This window comes from Mirounga leonina, unplaced genomic scaffold, assembly GCF_011800145.1.
Source record: "Mirounga leonina isolate KUSES-001 unplaced genomic scaffold, KU_Mleo_1.0 Mir_224, whole genome shotgun sequence".
Classification (NCBI taxonomy): domain Eukaryota; kingdom Metazoa; phylum Chordata; class Mammalia; order Carnivora; family Phocidae; genus Mirounga; species Mirounga leonina.
In genome coordinates, this window is record NW_023270615.1 from 4,653,069 (window position 1) to 4,676,562 (window position 23,494).

General features: G+C 37.0%; 1 protein-coding gene across 3 annotated transcripts in view; it reads left to right on the forward strand.

Moving 5' to 3' along the window:
* Positions 1–23,494, forward strand: part of CARNMT1 (carnosine N-methyltransferase 1) — a 66,672-nt gene that overhangs the window by 29,485 nt on the left and 13,693 nt on the right. For all 3 annotated transcript variants that reach the window (XM_035029034.1, XM_035029033.1, XM_035029035.1), the window contains 4 exons: positions 3,730–3,925; positions 4,761–4,924; positions 21,801–21,941; positions 22,894–23,072. In XM_035029034.1, the coding sequence (XP_034884925.1) occupies positions 3,730–3,925; positions 4,761–4,924; positions 21,801–21,941; positions 22,894–23,072 (680 nt within the window). The remainder of the gene's footprint in view (positions 1–3,729; positions 3,926–4,760; positions 4,925–21,800; positions 21,942–22,893; positions 23,073–23,494) is intronic.

Consider the following 23,494-nt stretch of genomic DNA (forward strand, 5'->3'; position numbering starts at 1 on the left):
CTCAACTACCCGGCAATCATGGAAATTAAGTAGTCCTCATGGAGAATGAAAAATGGCACCTAGGGGGTATATAACTGAACATTTATTGATTGTTATTTGCATGGGCTGAAATCTGGAGATTCAATTGGGACAAACACAAGACTTATTTCAGAAGAATTCATTGGGAGTGGTAGACTTCACCTGGGGACAACATTCCTAGGGAGCAGGCCTCTTAGGGATCTTTGAGAGACCTAATGAGGGCCTGGGAGAGGTAGTGATTGCAGAGAGTTGATGAAGTAGAATCAAAAGGATCTGGAGCTTGTGGTTGTGGGGTCTGTGAGAAGAGGCATTTTAGGATGACTCATTTGTTTCTGACTTGAATGGATGTATGGCATACCATTCATCAGTGTCAGCCATATAGGAAGAAGTGCAGGGTTTTTTGGGGCGGGGGGGCGGTGATCATGTGCTAAGTTCAGTTTGGATATGTTGAATTTTGAGGTATGTTGAAAGGGAGGTTGTGTGGCATCCAGTGCCCAAGAATACTAGAAATGAAGTACTGTGAGAATATTTAACCAGTTGACTCTGAGTTGTAACCCTTCACAACTCTGCTGTTTGCCTAACACATTATGGTCACTTTAAATAGTTCCTTTAGTGTCCTACTCTATTTTATAAGAATGTAAATTGATACAATCCTTCTGAAAATCAGTTTGTATCAAGAAGCTTAAAAAGGGGCGCCTGGGTGGCTCAGTTGGTTAAGCGACTGCCTTCAGCTCAGGTCATGATCCTGGAGTCCGGGGATCGAGTCCCACATCGGGCTCCCTGCTCAGCAGAGAGTCTGCTTCTCCCTCTGGCCCTCCCCCCACCCCATGCTCTCTCTCTCTATCTCATTCTCTCTCTCAAATAAAGAAATAAAATCTTTAAAAAAAATACCTTTTTTTTTTTTTCAAGATTTATTTATTTTAGAGCTAGCCAGGGGAGGAGCAGGGGAAGAGGGAAAGGGAGAGAAACAGACTCCCCACTGGGCATGGAGCCCACTCAGGGCTCAGTCCCACAACCCATGAGATCATGACCTGAACCGAAACCAAGAGTCAGATGCTTAACCAACTGAGCCACCCAGGCGCCCCACTACTTAATCCTTTCTGACTTGGTAATTCTTCTTTTGGGAATTGGTAGTATTTTTTTTCCCTAAAATACAGACAGATTTAGAACACAGAAAGTTTATCATATAGACAAGTGAAAGTATCTAGATGCCCAGTGTTTGAGAAATAACTAAGTAATAAGTAAATTTTGGTGCATAGATGGCATAATGAAAAGTCATTACACTCATTTGCCCTGTAAATTAGAGAAGTTTTTTCTGATCTGGGAAAATTCTTTGATAAAGATGAAGAATTACAAGTGCTTCTAAAAAGTTGACGTGCATGTGAATCATTTTGAGATCTTGTTAAAAGGCAGATTACATTTCAGTAGGTCTTAGGTGGGGTGTGAGATTCTTCATTTCTAGTTACCTCCAAGTGATACGCTGTTCTGTGCACCACGTTTTGACTGGAGAGGCACTTCAATGACTTTGTCTTAACAACAACAAGGAGAAATATGCCAAAAAGTTAGAAGTGATTGCCGTTAGGAGAGGGACTATTAGTAGCTTTTTTTGCTGGAGTACTTTTACTTCTCTAGATTTTTTGTATTTTCTCTGTGAACATATTAGTTATATAAATTAGGTATTCCTAACATGTTTGAGCTATGTTTCAGGACCTGGGCTAAGTGATTTGTGTGCATTATTTTGTTACATTTTCAGTGAAATCCCATTGGGTTGGCAGAGGAATATAATGGTACCTAACCTTGTGGGGTTTTATGGAGATGTTTCAGAGTAATCCACGTCAGTGACTTGGTGTAGGGCCTGGCTTTTATTAAATCTCAATAAGTGATGGCTTCTGTAATCATCATCATCTCATCATCACTGTAGTTACGTATTACCTTGTTTTGTATGTGAGACAGTGGGGGCACAGAGAAAGGAAGTAACTTGCCAAGGGTCACGTATCCAATAGGTGGCATAACCTGGATTTCAATCCAGATCTGTTTGACTCCACAGCTCACTATTACACTGTCTCTAGGGGGACAAAAGCAAACATCAATGTAGCCATTGACAACTTAATCTTTTCACGTTACCCTGCCACCCCCCCACCCCCACCCCCCGCCGACCACCACAACCACCACACACAAGCTTCTAAAAACCTTGTCAGGTTATTGCTTTACTCAAGAGCGCCTTCAGAACTTCTTTATTACTATCCAGAAATTAGAGAGTGATTTGGCATAAAAACGAGACAATTATTTGGGTGAATAGAAAGATTCAAGCAACCAAATGAAAAAGCGTTTTTCGTTTTCATTTAGTATGGAGTAAATGCCAAAGAACATTGAGAAGAAACACAAACACTGGTTTGTATATATAAAATGTAAAGAATGATACAGTGAATACCCATGCACCTAACACCTGGTTTAAAAAAAGAATCCTTTCTCCTCAAAAAAATCACTTTCTTGAATTTTCATTTCCTTGCTTTCTTTGTAGTTTTTTTTTTACATGTGTTCAGTCCCTGTAATATATTATTTTTATATAAGATGGAATTGTACATTCTGTATTTTTCTGCAACTTGCTTTTTTTCAACAAATATTTACATTCATGAGTTTTATCCATATTGTGTATAGTTGTAGTTTATTTAATTGCATTCCATTGTATGATTATACTGTACTTTGTTCATTTTACTGGTGATGGACCACTAGGTTGTTTGCAGATTTCTTGTTTGTTATATATAACAGCGCTAATAAGAAGATAGTTTATGTTTCATGGTGCCCATTTGCCAAGTTTCTTGAGTATGTGTCTAGGACTGTAATTGCTAGGGAGTGTGCATATTAAGATTTACTGGGTAATGCTAAATTATTTTCCAAAGTGGTTGTACTAATTTATGCACCTCTCATCAATCAGTATATATATTCAAGTTATCCCGTATTTTTCAGTATTTCCTAATATTTTTTCCATATTTCCTATAGTCAGGCTTTTAGATTTTGCCCATCTGATTGATGTAAAATGGCACTCATTGCAAATGTAATAATCAGCTTTTGAAAATGATGGGGTTTTTTGTTTGTTTGTTTTCAGGTTTTATAAATAGGTAATCCCCAGAGTGACCTTTAGAGTTATCTGGAAACTTCTGGAATGCAAATTGTGAATAATATCATGTAAAAGGATATAGAATTACAATTTTTCCTCTGTTTACTACTTTTGTAGTACATAAGAGCCTTTGTGTTTTTTAAAAAAAAATTCAGCTTGGTTGGTTCTTAATTTCAAAACACATTTTGTATATTCTAAAGTAACTTCAGAGCAGTATTCTGCTACTTGATGGAGAAATTTAAAGTATTCATCTAGTTCGATGAAAATTTTAAGTTTGGAAATTAAAATCATAAAAATAAACTAATTGTACATTAATCCTCTTTATGTTTCCTTTTTCCCTCCTAATTGGTGCAGATACTTACTTTGCTAGTTATAAACTATTTGTCTTTTGTTTGGTTGCTTAGAGAATTTGTAATAAGGTGAAAACATAAAACTTTCTAAGATGATATTCTTTAAGAAACCAAAAGATTGTAAATCACAGGACAGTATCCCAACATTATAAAGGAATAATTGTACAGAAAGACAGCCTTAAAATAAGATTGGCCCTGGTGAGAATTCTTTTGCCAATTTAAAAAACACCTTTTATGTTTTAGCACCAGTATGCATGAGCGAGTGAACCGAACAGAAAGACAATTTCGATCACTTCCAGATAATCAACAGAAACTACTTCCTCAGTTTCTTCTTCACTTGGACAAGATTCGGAAATGCATTGATCATAATCAAGAAATACTACTGACCATTGTGAATGATTGCATACATATGTTTGAAAATAAAGAATATGGAGAAGATGTATGTGAAAGTTTGTTCTATTTTTATTTTAGGGTTTAACCTCTGTATTTTGAGGTCTTTATCTTTCTGGATTTCATTTTTATATTTTGCATGGGCCATTTGCTCTACTCAGAATGTTTTCACTTTTATGTTCAGGTATTTGATTAGGCTTAATAGAATAGTATGCCAGAAACTGGATTTGTTCACAGATTTTTTTTTCTAAAAATAGTAAGATAATTGTTGGCATATTGCTCTACGTTTCACATAGTGTTCTGACTCTTCTAGCATACAGAGTTAGTGACTTTAATTTTTATAACCAACTTTACTAGCTGTGTAAAATTAATTTCTCTTGCTAAATTCATTTTCATTATCTTGTATCTATTGATATTTATCTTTTACTTTAAGAAGTTATTTTCACTTATAAATCTCAAGGGACTGGCAGTAATAGAAACTGAAGTCCTCTTTTTGTATCCACAGGATAGATACAGTTGGGCCACTCCAGTGTGAGCCTCTCCATGCTGCCCCATCAATGACCTGGAGGGACTTTCTTCCCTCTCTTAGAGAGAGAAGATGTCCTGTCTCCATAGCAGCTCAGTTCTGGTCCTCTCCTGAGTAAAGACTGCTTAATTATATGGTGGTTTCATGATTAATGGACCTTAAATCTATTGAGGGTAGAAGTGAGACCACCAAACTCTTTTCATGTAGGATCTCAAGCTGCACTTGAACCCCGGTTGAGGTGAGAGGCTAGTGATTTATCCACTAAACCATCCATATAGCCCCTTAGTAGCACGTGCCCTTGACCCTATTCAAGATTGATTCCTTGGTCAGAAGCTAATTGATTTCTGTTTTTAAACAGGGGAATGGAAAGATTATGCCAGCATCAACATTTGACATGGATAAGTTAAAATCTACACTGAAACAGTTTGTGAGAGACTGGAGTGAGACTGGGAAAGCAGAGAGGGAAGCCTGCTACCAACCAATCATTAAAGAAATTTTAAAAAATTTTCCGAAAGAAAGATGGTAAATAGTATCTTATTTTTAACCAGTTTCTTTAAGATACGTAAGCACTAAGTTTCTCTGTAATAAATTTCACGGTCCTGATTCATGTTTATAGTTGCTGCATGCCTGTATTTTTCCACATATGGGTGTGTGGTGTTGTATGTGTTCGTAGATGCTTTCTATAAGGTTGCAGTTAATATTTTTGAATACTCTTTGCTCCAACAGTTAAGGGAAATCACTCCATCTGGAAATTAATAAGGTTAGATTGTTCATTATCAGTGATGGGTTCTTTTATAATTTGCTAATGGCAACGCAAAAAGCTGCAGACTTTGCATTTTCCTCATTATGACAAACTTGTAAGTAGATACGGGATCTATAGCTGAGAGCAAAGATTCTTTTTTGTGCCATGAAAAGCCCAAGCAGTCCACTTTTCAGAATAACACTTATAAATAAAAGAAAATGCATAAGATTGCAAAGAAACCAATTTTGAAGAATAGTTATCAAAATATTTAAAAAGCAGATTTGTGCTATCACATGCTTCGTATCCTGTATCACATTAAATAAGATCTAGCAGCAAGTATAATTACTGTATTTTTGAAAATACCAGCACACGTGTTATTTTGAGACTCTCAGCAACTTCAAAATAACTTCAAGATAAGTTGCATGCATTTTATAGTGCTATATACTCTACCTATAATCACTAATTCTTAACGTTTTACATTTTATTATTTCTTCTTTGTACTTCCCTCCCTCCTCCCTCTGCTTTATGATTATGTCTAAAACCATATATATGCACAACTATTATTTAAACCATTTGAGAGATCAGTTTGTATATGTCTTTTTTTTTTTTTTTTACCTCTTAATACTTCAGAGTTCATTTCTTAAGAACAAGGATATTCTAACATAAACACAGTGCAGTTATCAGATTGAGAAAATTTAACCTAGAATACTGTTTTCTAATCTATAGCCTATATTCAAGTTTTATAAAATTATCCTGAAAATGTTCTTTATAAACACTTCTCTGTCCAGTCTAGAATCCAGCCCTGGATATTATATTACATTTCATTATAACATTTTAGTCTTTAATCTGGAGCAGTTCCTTGGCCTTTCTTTGACTTTCATGACATTGGCATTTTTGAAGAATACAAGGAAGTTATTTTATGGAATATTCCCTCAGTTGGAGCTTATCTGATGTTTCTTTATGATTGGATCTGGATTACATGCCTCTTTTCAAAATAATACATAATTGATATGTAATTGATTGTTCCTCTCAGGATATCACATTCAACAGTGTCTGTTAGCCCATCATTTTTTTTTTTTTTAAGATTTTATTTATTTATTTGTCAGAGAGAGGGAAAGAGAGCGCATAAGCAGGGGGAGTGGTAGGCAGAGAGAGAGGGAGAAGCAGACTCCCAGCTGAGCAGAGAGCCCATGCGGGGCTCAATCCTAGGACCCTGAGATCATGACCTTAGCCGAAGGCAGACGCTTAACCAACTGAGCCACCCAGGCGCCCCTGTTAGCCCATCATTGACAATTTTAATTTGATTACCCATTCAGAATGTCACTTAGTTTCTCCATTGTGTAGTCACTATCTCTCCTCTTGCAACTAATAAACAATCTCTTAAGACACACTTTGAGACCATACAATTAATATCCTGCTCCTTCTCAGACTTTCTCTGCCTTAGAATTGTCAGCCATTGATGATTCTTGCATGAACTGGTCTGTCCTGTGCTGGTTATGGAAAGGTGATTTTCCAACTTTTCAATGATCAATCAGCATTCTACTGTATCTATAAACTATTACACAAAGGACTTATGGTTCCTGTTTTATTCAGTGGGTTATGATCCATTACTGTTGGTTTTTTGTTGTCGTTGCCTCAGATTTAGCCAGCAGAAGTCCCTTCAGGTTGGCCCCTAAGTCCTTTCACATAGCCCAATTCTTCTTGAGCACTTTCTTATTTTCTGGCACAATAAGATATTTCAATCCCATCATGTATCTTCCCTACTTTAGCCCTGGAATTGGATATATTTCCAAGGACCTCTTTCCTTTAATGTGAAATGATATGTAGAAACCAAGATCTGGCACTAGGCATGTTCATTGTTACTAAGATGTCAGCTTTTGAGCCTTTTAGTGGGTAGAGTGCGCACACACACACACACACGTTAGAAAGCATTCATTCATACTGATCCCTTCAATTCCAGTCCAACCCCAAAGGTTTCCTTCTTGGCTTCCCCTGTTCTGTATATCTGTCTTTTTCCACAGTGAGAACCTGGCTTCTGACAACATCAGTACATTTACTCATTCACTCAGTTCTACAGTAATCACATAATGGTTTCAGAATTGCTACCTCCATACCACTATGAAAAACAAACTACCAGCAGGAGTTTAGGATTTGCTAGCAATTATTTTTTCCCCTAAAAGAAGGGTATTCACAAAAATATTCTTCACAAGTTACTCAAATTAGCTTTCCTTCAACCCCCTATCCTCAGTGTGGTTGTGTTTTTTATTTGAAATTCAGTATATTGGGGGTTTTTTTTGTTTGTTTGCTTTCAGTTTTTAGGGTTCTGTCTTGCCTCCACTCCCCATCCTTGTTGATTTATATTTATTTTTTGATTTGTGGGCTATCAGTTATTAACTGTGATACTCAGAAAAAGTGTTATTCCCTTCCCTGTTCCTTTGATAGCCCATCTCAACCCCTCATTCTCAATCCCACACACCATGTAGGTAATCAGTATCATTAATTTCTTGTTTATCCTTCTTGTTTTTATTTTTTGTTTCTTATGTAAGCAGATATAGGGTTTTTCTTCTAAATTACCTCCTTTTGTTTCATACACAAAATGCAGCAGCCTGTGTATTCTATGTTGCACTCTGCTTTTTCACTTAACAAAATATCTTAGAAATAGCTACATATCAGTGCATGGAGATCCTCCTCAGCCTTTTTTACAGCTGTAGAGTACTTCAACCAATCTCCTGTATTTGGTTATTTAAGTAGTTGGCAGTATCTTACAACTATAAATTATTTTACAATTAATAACTGTATGCATGGGCATTTTTGTACTTTTGGAAGTATCTCTTTAGTGTAAATTCTTTTTTTTTTAAGATTTTATTTATTTGACAGATAGAGAGCATAAGTAGGCAGAGTGGCAGGCAGAGAGAGAGGGAGAAGCAGGCTCTCTGCTGAGCAGGGAGCCGGACGTGGGGCTCGATCTCAGGACCCCAGGATCATGACCTGAGCCGAAGGCAGCTGCTTAACCAACTGAGCCACCCAGGCGCCCCTAGTGTAAATTCTTAGACATGGGATTGCTGAGTCTGAAAGGTAAATGCATATGTAGTGTGGCAAGTGTGTTAGTTACCTATTGTGTGCAACAGATTACCACACATTTAACTGCTTAAAACAGCATAGATTTATTTTTTTTTAAGATTTTATTTTTTATTTATTCGACAGAGACACAGCGAGAGAGGGAACACAGGCAGAGGGAGTGGGAGAAGGAGAAGCAGGCTTCCTGCAGAGCAGGGAGCCCGATGCGGGACTTGATCCCAGGACCCTGAGATCATGACCTCAGACGAAGGCAGATGCTTAACCGACTGAGCCACCCAGGTGCCCCAAAACAGCATAGATTTATTATTTCACAGTTTCTGGGGTCAGAAGTCTGGGCATAGGATCTTACAAGGTTGCAATCCAAATGTCTTCTGGGCTGTGTTCTCATCTGGAGGCTTGACTGGAAATACCTGCTTCCAAGCTCACTCATGTTGGCAGAATTGATTTCATTGTGTTTCTAGGACCGAGGGCCCTGGCTTTGTGTTAACTGCCTTGGTAGAAGCCAGTTGCAGTTCCTTGTCTTGTGAGCTTTCCCAAAATGGTCGCTTACTTCATCAAGCGGGCAAGGAGAGTCTTTAGAGCAAGCAGGCTTTCAGTGGAGTCTTTGATGATGTGATGCTATCACAGGGGTGGCTGTTGGTTAGAAGCAAGTCATAGATCCCTGTGCACACTAAAGGGAGGGGATTATAAAAAGGTATGAACACCGGTAGGTGGGGGCCGCTTTAGGGTCTGTGCCAGTTATTGCCACATACGCCTCTAAGGGTTGTGGTGTTTTGCCTTCTTGCCAGTGATGTATGAAAGTGCCTGTTTACTCACAGCCTTGCCAAACATTGTTCTGCCAAGCTTTTGAACTTTTGCCAATCTAATGGGTGGAGAAGCATATCTTGGCCTACTTCTCGTTTGGATTTCTCTTGTTATGAATGAAATTGAGTATCTTCATATGTTTGAGGGCAATCTATACCTTGTTTTGAGAAATATATATTCATGCTTTTCCCCTCATTTAAAAAAGTTGAGGTGAGGACGCCTGGGTGGCTCAGTCGTTAAGCGTCTGCCTTCGGCTCAGGTCATGATCCAGGGTCCTGGGATCGAGCTCCGCATCAGGGAGCCTGCTGCTCCTCCTGCTTGTGCGTGCTCTCTCTCTCTCTCTGACAAATAAATAAAATCTTTAAAAAAATAAAAAATAATAAAGTTGAGGTGAAATGTGTAGAGCAAAAGTGATGTTTTTAAAGTAAACAGTTTGATGGTATTTAATAGATTCACAGTAGTGTGTATCCATCATCTCTACAGAGTTTGATAACATTTTCATGAACCCGGAATAAATCCCATACCCAGTAGGTGGTTACTCCCCATTCTCCTTACCGCCCCCCCGCCCCTCCCCCCCATCTCTGTTTGTCAGAAGTTTGACTATGAGGTGCCTAGGTGTGGTTTTCTTTGAATTTATCCTGCTCGGTGTTTGTTTTGCTTTGAAGGGTTTGGGTAGATATGTATCACCAAATCAAAGACTGCTCTTGTTTTTTTTTCCCTTCTGGGACTTGAGTTACTTGTATATGAAACAGCTTGACATTGTCTCTCAGGTGTCAGATGACTCTTTTCTCATGAACTCTTTATATTTTAGTTTGGATAATTTCTATTGACCTTACTTGAATTTTACTGATTGTCATGCCGGTGTGTTGATAAACTCATTGAAAGACTTAACTCTGATACCAAAATAAAAAAAAAAAAATGTCTAGGACTTCCATATACACATATATTTCCATGCGTGTGTTTTCTCTGTGCTCACATATCCTATTTGTGCATGTGACCTACCTTTTCTACTTGATGCTTTAATGTATTTTTTATGGTTAGTTTTAAGTCCCTGTCTGATGATTCCAACATATGTGCTATTTGTGGGTCAGCTCTGATGATGGTTTCCTCTCATAACAATGGGTTACATTTTCTTTCTGGTTTGCATGTCTCATTTTTTGTTGAATGCCAGGTGATATATGGAAAAGAATAGTAGAACCTGGAAGTAAATAATACTGACAACTAGAAAAAAAGGCATTCCCCTTCTGTAAGCTGTGAACATGGGGGGATAAGTGAAAGTTGTATTTTTAATTTTTAATATTATTACATGTATTAGCTGTTCCAATTACCTAAGAAAAAATTGTCTATAAACCTTTCACCTAGAAATGTGGCAATGTAACAATTGTTGCTTTCTAGAAAATGAAATAGTTTCTAAGTTTTCATCTGCATCTCACCTTTTACTTCGCATACATTGATTTTAGTATCTTTCCTGTGGTAGATTAATAGGAAGATCTTTGCAATATTAAGAAACACTCGGACTCTCAGGCATGAAAATATAGTTACTTCTTCAGCAGTAAATGAACTACTGTGTCCACAGGAAACCATTGGTGTATTGGAATTGTCATCTGCAAAATAAAGGATTTGGGCTCTTGTATCATTTAGTCGGCCTTCGACAGGTAATGGCTGCTAATCCACCTGGTTTGGATCTCTACATGGGTATGCCATGTAGATTGTCTATAGCTGGGTGCCATGAAAATCACCCACTGTTTTTTCCTTGTGGCCAGTACATTTTTGACGTGCTGTGCTATAATTACCTGCTGAACACACAGTTGAAGGAATAATAGATTCATTATAGACTTTGATTCCTGTATCACCTAAAGCTTTCATTATTTTCATTCCATTGTTGATGACAGTTGTGACATTTCACTGATTTTTTTTTTTTTACACGATTTTATTTATTTGACAGAGAGAGAGAGCACAAGCAGAGGAAGTGGGAGAGGGAGAAGCAGGCTCCCTGCTGAGCAGGGAGCCCCACTTGGGGCTCGATCCTAGGACCCTGGGATCATGACCTGAGCTGAAGGCAGACCCTTAGTGAGCCACCTCACTGATTTTCTTTCTTTTTTTAAAGATTTTATTTATTTATTTGACAGAGAGAGAAATAGCGAGAGCAGGAACACAAGCAGGGGGAATGGGAGAGGGAGAAGCAGGCTTCTTGCCGAGCAGGGAGCCCGATGTGGGACTCGATCCCAGGACCCTGGGATCATGACCTGAGCCGAAGGCAGACGCTTAACGACTGAGCCACCCAGGCGCCCTGATTTTCAATTCTAAAAATATTTCTTCAATCTGATTTGTAGTGTTCTGGGTCTGAGGCCCAGAAATAACTCAGTAAGTGAGTAACATTGGAAGCACAGGTGAAATTCATATTCCAGCCATGTTATCACTCAAAAAAAAAAAAAAAGAGCAGTGCTTCTAGTGCTTGTTTCTACATGTCCAAATATCTGATATACAAGATTCAGAAGTAATATAGGTAATAATTCACTGACTTTTTTTTAAAGGTATAATTTAGGAGGTTTTCTAATGACATGTTTTTCTAGAAAGAAGTTTATTTATACGCTTTAAATCTTCAAATACTTCAACTACTAGAAATGCTTGACATGTATAACACTCATTTGAGAAGCTTTTAATTTACATTTTTACTGTCTATAGACTTGTTAATGAATTTTGTATTCCCAGTTTTATCAGTGAGGATACAGTATGCTTGGGTTTCCTAATTTTTTATAACACTGACTCTTTTCTTCATGCTTTTTGTAGTCTTTATTATGGTTGGGTTGAAGATGATTTGTCAGAGATGAAATTGTGTGGTTTTTGTGATCTTTGCCCCCCCCCCTTTTTTTTGCTTGTATTGATTCTTTGTTGGATATATGATTTACAGATATTTTCTCCCAATTCTGTAGGTTGTCTTTTCACTTTCTTGATGTCCATTGATGTACAAATTGTATAATTTTGGTGAAGTCCAATTTATCTATTTTTTCTTTTGGTGCTAGTGCTTTTCATGTCATGTTTATGAAATCATTGCCAAATCCAGTGTCATGAAGATTTTCCCCAATACTTTCTTCTAAGAGTTTCATGGTTTTAATTTTTAAGTTTAGATCTTTGATCCATTTTGAGTTCACTTTGTATGTGGTATCAGGTAAGGGTCTAACTTCATTTTTTTACATATAGATATCTGGTTTTCCTAGCACCATTTGTTAAAAGACTGTCCTTTCTCCCATTGAATTGTTTTTGTACTATTGTTGAAAATCAACTGACTGTACATGTGAGTGTTTATTTCTGGGCTTTCTGTTCTATTCTATTGATCTGTACATTGGCCCTTATGGCAGTTCCATAGTATTTTAATTTCTGTAGCTTTTAAGTTTTGAAGTCAAGAAGCATAAGTCCTTCAATTTATTCTTTTTCAAGATAGTTTTGGCTATTTGGGGCCCCTTGCAATTCCCTATGAATTTCAGACAGCTTTTTCATTTTTGTGAAAAAGGCTATTGCAATTTTGTTAGGAATTGTGTTAAATATGTAGATTGGTTTGGATAGTATTGACATCTTAACAATGTTAAATCTTCCTGTCCATGAACACAGAATGTCTATTTAGATCTTCTGTAATTTCTTTCAACACTGTTGTGCAGTTTTCAGTGTACAAGTCTTTCTTTCTTTTTTTTAAGTTTTTTTTTTTTTTAAGATTTTATTTATTTATTTGACAGAGACAGTGAGAGCAGGAGCACAAGCAGGGGGAGTGGGAGAGGGAGAAGCAGGCCTCCCGCCGAGCAGGGAGCCCGATGTGGGACTCGATCCCAGGACCCTGGGATCATGACCTGAGCCGAAGGCAGACGCTTAACAACTGAGCCACCCAGGCACCCAGTGTACAAGTCTTTCTTGACCTTGGTTAGATTTATTCCTTAAGTATTTAGTTCTTTTAGATGTAATTGTAAATGGAATTGCTTTCTTAATTTCCTTTTGGATTAGTCATTGCTGATGTATAGAAACACAGCTGATTTTTATGTGTTGATTGTATAACCTTGCAACTTTGCTTAATTTGTTTATTACCTGGAGGAGCTTTCTTGTGGATTCTTTGCAATTTTCTACATACAGATTCAGAGCATCTGCAGATAAGAGATGGTTTTTACCTCTTCCTTTCCCCTTGAAAAGGTCTGGCCAAAACTTGTAGTACAGTGTTGAACAGCAGTAGTGAAAGGGGGCATCCTTACCATGTTCTGGGTCGTAGAGGGGAAACTTTCCTCCTTTTACCGTTGAATATGATTTTAGCTGTAGGTTTTTCATAATTACCCCTTAACATATTAAGGAATTTTCCCTCTATTCCTAGTGTCCTGAGCATTTTTATCAAGAAAGAGTATTGCATTTTATGAGATGTCTTTTCTGTGTCAAGTGAAACAGTCATGTTTCTTTCCTTTGTTCTATTAATGTGATATATTACATTGATTGATTTTCTTATGTTGAACCACTCTTGCATTCCTTACATAAATTCCTTTTGATTATGGTGAATAATCCTTTTAATATGTTGTTAGGTTCAATTTGCTAATATTTCGTCGAGGATTTTTACATCTGTAAAAAGGGTATTATTAATCTGTTTCTCTTTCGTGAAAATTCTTGTGAATTTTCTATTCCTGTCATGTTATCTAATTTTGGTATCAGGATAATGTTGGCCTCATACAATGAGTTATAGGAAGTTCTTTAATTTTTTGGGAGTTTGAGAAGAATTGGTGTTCATTCATCATTAAATATTTAATAGAATTTACCTCTAAAACCATCTGGTCAGACTTTCTTTCTTGGGAGACATCTCTGCCTCTTTAACGATGGAATATTAAGGTGGCAATGTTGAAATATGCTTTTAAGTTTTCTTTAGGATATGAAGTCTTTCTCAATAATGCTTGTTTTGAAAACTGTAGGCTTTTGTTGGAATAAATAGTTAAAAATCACACAGTTTTTAAAGGCTACCTTTCTTTAATAAATGCTACAGGTCATTCTTTTTTTTTCTTTTTTCTTTTTTTTTATTAAAGATTTTATTTATTTATTCATAAGAGACAGAGAGAGAGGCAGAGGGAGAAGCAGGCTCCCCGCTGAGCGGGGAGCCCGATGCGGGACTTGATCCCAGGACCCTGGGATGGATCATAACCTGAGCCGAAGGCAGACATTTAACCATCTGAGCCACCCAGGTGCCCATGGTCATTCTTTTTTTAAAAAAATTCTGATCAATAGTCCTACATTAAATATTCTATGACTGTTAGACTTATGATAACAATTATTATGGACTTTTATAAACATCGATATATTGTAGGATGTATTGTTATATTGTAGGATGTTATATTCCTTAAAGTTTCTAGTTGGTACTCTCTGTCAATGTATATATTCAGTGCTCTGCTCTAAAAATAATATATAACAGTTGAATAGCTTCTGTGAACATAAAGTCCAGGTCTTTCTCAAAATTCAAAATATTTGTTTTTGAAAAGTGGGTTCTGAAGTAAGACATTACAATTGGACTGTACCAAAGTTTGCATATATTTGGAAGGCTGAATGCCAGATGCTTATGTTATCATCTTTCTAACACTTCCTTTTTTTTAAGATTTTATTTATTTGACAGAGAGAGAGACAGTGAGAGAGGGAACACAAGGGGAGTGGGAGAGGGAGAAGCAGGCTTCCCGCAGAGCAGGGAGCCTGATGCTGGGCTCGATCCCGGGACTCTGGGATCATGACCTGAGCCGAAGGCAGACGCTTAACGACTGAGCCACCCAGGCGCCCCCTAGCACTTTCAACATGACTTTGTTCATAGTCATTGAATCATGATCATTGAATCATGTGTATTACCATGGTGTCCAAACAGCATAACAGTGTCAGCTTTACCAAAGGGCATGCATGCTATTGTTAAAGGTACTTAGTGGACTGACACAGAGTATTACTTTACTGTTATCTATCTACTATTTTATTATCCTTATTGCTACCAACAAATAGAATGTGGACTGGTGAGGAAAGAATGAATTAACTCTTAATGAATCTAATAGGTTATTTTAAAATAAAAGAATAATTTTTTTTGATTAGGTAAAACATACACAGTGTTAAAAATTTTTTAAACTTCACAGTAAAGTCTCTTTCCTATAACTGTTACCCAGCCGTCCATTTCCCTTCCCTGAAAATAATCAATATTATAAGAGCAGATAGGCAGATAAACTTGAAGAGTGCCAAGATCTCTGTCAAATTCCTTTTTGGTGCCATTCTTGGCCCCAGTGGAAAATTTTCGTTATCTCTTCCTATGTCATTTGTTTTGCTTGTTTAATTTAGATTGGTTTCCTTATAGTTAATAAGATGAGCTATCAAAAAACCTTAAAAAAATAAAGCTAATAAAACAGTAAAGTCCATATCCATGTTAAAGGCATACTTTTGCCATAAAGAAGTAAACCCCTAGACCTGAAACAGGAACATTGATTACAACCCTTCAGTATCCAGGTTGATTCTTAGATAAATCCTGGTCAACTTTGGGTCTCAGATGAATTTCCAGGATCCTCTTATGCCACAGTAAGCACATGGGAATTTGATGTCCTTACACTTGGCTGGATTTGACTCAGATTTATGTCGGCTTGTGTTTGTTCTTTTTGAAATTTCAGTAAAGGCCCTTTCTAACTGAGCTGTCTATAAAAGATAGTACACTTAAACATGCATAGAATTAACCATACCTGTGTGCATTAAAATATTTTTTCCTATGAAAACACACTTGTCTTATTTGTCCAACTGTTTATAGAGTTTTTATTTATTTTACTTTTTCTTTTTTTTCTTTTTTTTTTTTTTAAAGATTTTATTTATTTATTTGTGAGAGAGAGAATGAGAGAGAGCACATGAGAGGGGGGAGGGTCAGAGGCAGAAGCAGGCTCCCCGCCGAGCAGGGAGCCCGATGCGGGACTCGATCCCGGGACTCCAGGATCATGACCTGAGCCGAAGGCAGTTGCTTAACCGACTGAGCCACCCAGGCGCCCCAGGAAAGAAATTCTTAAGTTTGAGTCCTACCTGAAATGAAAAATCACAACCATGTGGAACCATATTCTCTTGTGAATCCGGAAAACTGTTGGACTATATTTTTATATCTTAATTTCATTAACCCAACCCACTTTAGAAGAAAATGAAGTGATACTTTGCATGTGGGAGAAAAATCGATCATGTCTTTGCATTTCACTCCCAGAAGATAGAGATATATTATTGACCAGTTGAATGTAGTTTTTCTTTCATATAGTTGGACATTAGAAAAATACATGGTAAGCTTTGAAGAAGCGTTTTTTTCTACTTACATTAAATAATATAAATTGTAATTTGTAAAATGATTCTTTTAGCTGAAAGAAACCATTTAAAAAGAGAAAATGGAGGAAATGTAGACTGCCAAATAATGCAAGAGTAGAGGTTGAAAATTTAGATTTATCCCTCATCCTGAAAGCCCTCTTAGACCAAAGACAAATATTTATTTCACATCTTTCAAAGAAGATCTTAAGCTCTTAAAGTTCAGGATTTCAAGAGCTTATAAATCTAGAGTAATAATTCAGTGGAAAAACAATTCAAGACTAATAACCCAGTAGAAAAATAGTGTAAATAGTTTACAGAAAAAGAAATACAAGATCCTCAATCTCATAAGAATATGCAAATGTGAAAACCAAGCTAAGATGCCATTTTTTCACCTGTTACATTGCACAGTTTAAAAAGTTAAATAACTTATTAAAGGTATGAGGAAACATAGCTTGCTGAAGGAAGAATAAATCAGTAAAATCTTTTGGAGGGCAAAAGATTGGTAATATCTAACAGAATTTAAATTCATATCTTTTGACTCTTGGAATTCAATTTTGGGGAAGTTTTCTACAGATTCCTGGATGTGGAAGATCATTTATGCCGAGGATATTAGTTTTAACATTATAATAACAAAAGCTTGGGAAAAAATCTAAATGTCCTTAATTAGTGGATTTTGATACGTTATGGTACAGTCATGCAGTGGAATATTTATTTAGTCATAACAGATTAAGGAAGCTCTGTGTACAAATAGGAAAGACGTTCAAGATGCATTTGATCAGAGATGGCCAACTTTTCCTTAAAGGGCCAGCCAGTAAGTATTTTAGGCTATTCAGGCAGGGTAGTCATTGGGTACGACTCTGTCGTTGTGGGATGCAGCCATAGACAGTTTGTCTATGTGCATGACTATGTTCCAGTAAAACCTTATTTACAAAAACAGGTGACTGGTCTGTGGGTCATAGAAAAACTTGGTATATAAACTATAACAGAGGTATGAAGTGCTGAAATTATTGAGAGGTGAATTCAACCCCCATGCCTGGGATGTTTGGGAAAGACTTCATAGATAATGTGATAATTTAAACTGAGTTTCTGTGGGTGTGTAGGAGCTCTAAAGATTAAGGTGAGAAAGTGTTTTCTAGAATTGGTGAGAAGTTATTTGATACATGGGAGTTCTTTGTTGAGAGTGGATGAAGAGGTGAACTGGAATATTTTTGAAGGGGCTAGATACTAAAGGGATTTCTAACCCAGTTGTAGTTGGGTTTTTTTAAGATTTTATTTATTTATTTGAGAGAAAGAGTGCACAAGCAGGGAAAGGGGCAGAGGGAGAGAGAGAAGCAGACTCCGCTGAGCAGGGAGCCCAACATGGGGCTCGATCCCAGGATCCTAGGATCACGACCTGAGCCGAAGGCAGACGTTTAACAGACTGAGCCACCCAGCCGCCCCCCATTTTCTACTTTGAATACAAAATATTTCAACACCTAGATCTGTTAAACCTTGAAATTTTGCCATACTTACTTCATTCAGGGTTTTGTTTTGTTTGTGTGGTTTTTTTAATGTATTTTTTAAAAGAAACATTACAGATACAGTTGAAACCATGCCCTGAAAAGCTCAGTATATTCTCTTTCCAGAGGTAACAACTAATATGAAGTTGTTACTCTGATCTTACCTTCCTACAATAACTACATATTTATATACCTTTAAATAAAACATTTTATTGTTTATATTGTAAAAGCTCATAGACGGCTTGTGGTGTCATTTCACAATTGGCTTTTGCTCAAAATTGTGTTTTTACTATTTCTCTGTGTGGATCAAGCACTGGTCAACGGAAATATAATGCAAGCCATATATGTTATTTTAAATTTTCTCGTAGCCACATAAAAAGCCACAGGTGAAATTAATAATATACTTTAATAATTCAGTTTATTTCCGCATACAGTCGGTATGTGAGATTATTAATGAGCTATTTTACATTCCTTTTTTATACTGAAATCCAGCATCTGTTTTGCACTCGCATCACATCGGACTAGCCACATTTTAAGTGTTCAGTAGCCACAAGTGGTGAGTGGCTTTTATTGTACTGAGCAGAGAACTGCTGGGATTCAGACAGAATCGAACACTTTGAGTGCCTGGAAGTGTACACACCCCTAACCGCCAGGGGTCAGCTAAGTGTCAGCATGTTGACTCAAGAGAAGGTATTTTGTGTGTTGGGACTTGCTAATCTGCAGCTGCAGCGCAAAAACCATTCTGTGTCCAATGAGGGACACCTCTCTCAGGAACCACGTTTACTGCTGGTAGTTGTTGGAGCACAGAGCGTGGTACCAGCGAGCGCCACGGCCTGTTTAGATACACGGGAGCTCCACGTTCTGTCCCTATAGGTGTGCTCTCTTTCTTCTTGCTTGTCTGGAATGAACTGTTGAAACTTTCCCTGCTGTTATCAGGGGTGTCATATTTGTAGTAAATACACTGCTTGTCCGTAGTTGGACCTTAGTAACTAGGTAAACTTGTCTGCTTGCTTATTTTTTTTTTTTTTTAAAGATTTTATTTATTTATTTGAGACAGAGAGAATGAGAGGGAGGAGGGTCAGAGGGAGAAGCAGACTCCCCGCCGAGCAGGGAGCCCGATGCGGGACTCGATCCCGGGACTCCAGGATCATGACCTGAGCCGAAGGCAGTCGCTTAACCAACTGAGCCACCCAGGCGCCCCTGCTTACTTATTTTTGCTAAGGATCTCCAGCAGCACCATTTGAGTACTGAGCCAGATATTATGTGCCTCTGTTCCTGGTTTTCTAAGTTTTAGCCAAGCTTAAAGTCACATCACACTAAAGGTCTATATGTCGACTTTATTTCCCTTATTTTCCACAGAAATACCTTCATAGAAATGCCCTAGAGCTAACATGCATAGTCATAGCAGGAACTGCCTATTAAAATGCTTTATTTTTATACACGTAATTAGAGGGACTTTCCATTATGCTGTTAATGTCCCTCATATAATGACCCAATGAAAAAAAAAATCTAAGAACAAAAACTTAGGGAAAAATTCTCTCCATCTCCCTCTTTCATTGATTGCTTGATTTTTTCCTTTTTTTTTTTTTTTTCCCAATTCTGGGCATTTGTTTTAATAATGTGTCTCCTTTTGTATGCCCACAGAAATCCTTTTGTCATAATATAGATAATTGATAGATCTATCATAATCTTTGCTAACTCCTAGTCAAGGGCCTTGATAAACAGTCTGCATTCCTCGGCTTGATGACAGCCTTTTAATAGCAGTTTTATACAGCAGTTTCTGCCACAAGGTGGGGGTAGAGAGTTCTGTTGGCCTGTTTGGGTACGGAGAATTTGATAGTACCAGTCATAAAGTTAACTTTGCATAAGTTGACAAAAAAAATTGTCAGTACCATTATTAACACAACTTTGCCTTAGGATTAGCATGATTTCTAATTTCTTCTTGGTAGTTTTTTACTCAGCTTATCAGCCATCCAGACGTTATTAGTGATTATTTTTGTAATGATTTAAATACTCTGAAATTACTTCTAAATCCATTTACTTTTGTTGCATTACTTTGCCTTTTTTTTTTTTTTTTTAAATCTAAGGTGAGAACAGCCACTTGGTAAAAATGGGTGTTTTGATTGGGCAAATGGGAACTGAGAAAAGAAAAGAGGTAATTCTGGGAGAGTACGGGTTTGGGTGGGTCTGATAGGGAGTGGAAGATGAGAGAGAGGCCCTGGGCCGGGTGCCACATTGGTAGGTCCGTCATACAAAGGATAGCATAGAGTGCGGCCAGTAGCTTTTCAAATTCTCATACTAAAAATATGTATATACTTTATATGCTTGTTAGATAACTGATACATGTAGGTCTAAACCACATGGGAGGATGTTACCCATTCTTTTCATTAGAAATTTAAATTAAATCAATTAAAAATTAAAGTGTTCACACACAAACATGTGTGTGACCTGAAATGAGAAGAAAGCATTTTATGTGGCAGCTTGGCATCAGTTTGCTCATACCAAGTATTAAAGGATGTCTCCTAATCCTAATAAGCCTGTTTGTCAGAAGTCTTTTTTTTTTTTTAAAGATTTTATTTATTTATTTGGCAGAGAGAGAGCGAGAGCAGGAACACAAGCAGGGGGAGGAGTGGGAGAGGGAGAAGCAGGCTTCCCGCCGAGCAGGAAGCCCGACATGGGGCTCGATCCCAGGACCCTGGGACCATGACCCGAGCCGAAGGCAGACCCTTAAACGACTGAGCCACCCAGGCGCCCCGTCAGAAGTCATTTTTAACAAATTTTGGTTTATGTCTTATTGTATATATAAAATTCAACAGTGAAATTAAGTAGACTTTGTTAAGGTTTTTATACAAATACATATACATTTAAGACTGGATGACCTGGGCCAAAATTGCCATGTTACTGTATTTGTAGACTGAATTTCCAAGAGCCCTGTAGTTCTGTTTGTTTCCTCTTGATTTCAGAGTGGGAAGGGGCAGCGGTTACCATATGGGCCCCTAGTTGCTACTGGAGCACATCAAACTTAAAGACCAGGTAGCATAAAGATTAAAAAAAAAGAGAATTATCCACGGGGTAGATTTGGAAGTTGGTTATGATTTACGAACTAAATTTGGAGAATGCAGACAATAGTGAAATTCTTTGTAATTGATATGATGACAGCTGATTATACACATTTGCCTTTGGTTTTCTCTAAGAATACCATTTTGGTTTCCTTAGGGTTATATTGATTGGCTGGAATTCCTGAGAAGGTCCCTTGCTTTGCTAAGGCTTTTTAGCCATTTGAAAGTGGATGGTGGATTTTAGAATGAAGAGAATTTGTTTCTATAGTGTGATGCCAATAAGTGAAGAGCAGTTGGGTTGTGAGTCTGTGATTTGGTGTGATGGACTTGCAATTAATTATGCTCAGTTAGAAGGCAATTCCTCATTTTCCGCATGAGAATACCCTCCCTCCAAATTCTTTTGCCAGCTAAAATATATAGGATCCTAAAGATAAAACTAACGCATTAAAAATCTACATATATTTCATCTATTTAGTCACACAAACTATTGTATTAGTTACAGAATTTAGAGATAATGTTTTGTTTCAGTGTCTGATGATAAAATGATTTTGTTCAATCTTTGTGTGTGTTGGGATCCCTTTGGGATAATTTGTCTTCTTGAGATAGTTCTTCAAGTGACAGCTACTATGGGGGTATGAGTGTCTTCTAAGTCTTTAGATATAAGGCGACTCCTTTTTTTTTCCTGAAAAGTATTTAGGGCATAAAACCCTCATCTGATATTTGAACATATGATAATTCCTCATGCCCTTATTTTTCATTTATATTTAGAAGTATTTCTCAATTTTAAAAAGTCAATTTTGAGTGACCTTATTCTTACTGAATATCTAAGTTTTTAGTTGTTAATGTGGATTTTGCCTTTTCTTTTTTTTCTTCGAGGGGTTGGACATAATTGCCTTATTTCATTTCAGGGATCCTTCTAAAGTAAATATTCTGGTACCTGGTGCTGGACTAGGAAGACTGGCCTGGGAAATAGCTATGCTAGGTTATGCTTGTCAAGGAAATGAATGGAGTTTTTTTATGCTCTTTTCTTCCAACTTTGTACTCAACAGGTATTTAATTTACTTTTTGCTGGAAATAGTAATTTCTCAGAATCAGATTGACTTACCTATTTTGAACAATTCTGAATTTGAAGATAAATACAGAGTGTTTAATTATGATATGTAATCATAAGTGTTTCTTATATTAAAATCAAGTTGCTTATACAAATTACCACTTGTAATTAGTTCTTAGTTAACAGAATGTTGAAACAGGATGGATAAGTGACTTTTTAGAAAATGATGGGACATCCCATGAAACTGAAATGCTCCCTGTGCAGAATTTCAAGACTTTGGATGATCCAGGAAGGAGTATTTTCTCATTGTTCCTTGAACTTCTTCACCCCTTTGTTTCTTCAGTGGAATAAGTGCAGTGTAGCAATCATAACTTTTCCCCTTAATCAAATTCTTATAAAATGGCCAAGTATGCTCATATGATTGAGTTGGAAACATCTCTCAGAATTTCTGTGGCCTCTTTTAGAAAATAGTGGAAAAGAGTTGTTATTTTTAAAGCCAGAAGAGGTGCATTGGAAAAAATAACTAGCTGCCTTGTTTAAATAATATGTTGTCCAGTATGGCTTAGGGAATGGTGAGAAGGTAAAACGGAGAGAATGAGAATAGTTGGGTAGCAAACAAAACCCATACCACTTTTTTGAGAAAAGAGGTGGTCTGTTTTTCAGTTTGAAGTTTGGAAGTTTGGAAATACATTTTTTTAAAATGTGAATGAACAACACATTTATATCTCTGAAGTTACTTTAATTTTTTTCCTGTCTTTTAATTCATGATTGGTTACTCATCTACATATGTGTATATGTGCATTTTCAGATAATTGGTTGGGATGTAGTGGTAACACCTTAAGTATTAATGAATTACATAAGTAAATCTTCAGATTATATTTTAGTATTTAAAGTAGATTTTCTTGGTAAAATTTTTAGTTAACACTGAATTTTGTGCTCATATTTTGCAGATGTTCTGAAATTAATAAATATAAGCTTTATCCCTGGATCCATCAGTTTAGCAATAACCGGAGGTCAGCTGATCAGATTCGACCTATCTTTTTCCCTGATGTTGATCCCCACAGTCTTCCTCCTGGTTCTAATTTTTCTATGACAGCAGGAGATTTTCAGGAGATCTACTCAGAATGCAGTAAGTCCAAAACAAGCATTTAAAAGTTCTTGTTCTTTATTCTAAATTTAATGAGCTAATTTTATACTAAGCCAAAGTATTGGTCATTCGTTTTGATAGCAGAATATAAGATATACTTCAGTGGCAAGTTAGGATATTTTCAAAGTCCTCTATAAGGGAATGATGGGAAATATAAAGAAGTATAAGGTCCCACCATTAAGAAATATAGAATCTGTTGGGTCTATTAATATAAGACACATGTGAAAAAAGTTCATGAATAATGAATATAATAAAGGTAAAAGATTATAGTGTGGGAAAGGAGATCTTTGTAGAGAGAAGGCTGTGACTTCAAGAATAGGGAGGCAGGAGCGCCTGGGTGGCTCAGTCAGTTAAGTGTCTGCCTTCAACTCAGGTCATTATCCCAGGGTCCTGGGGTCGAGTCC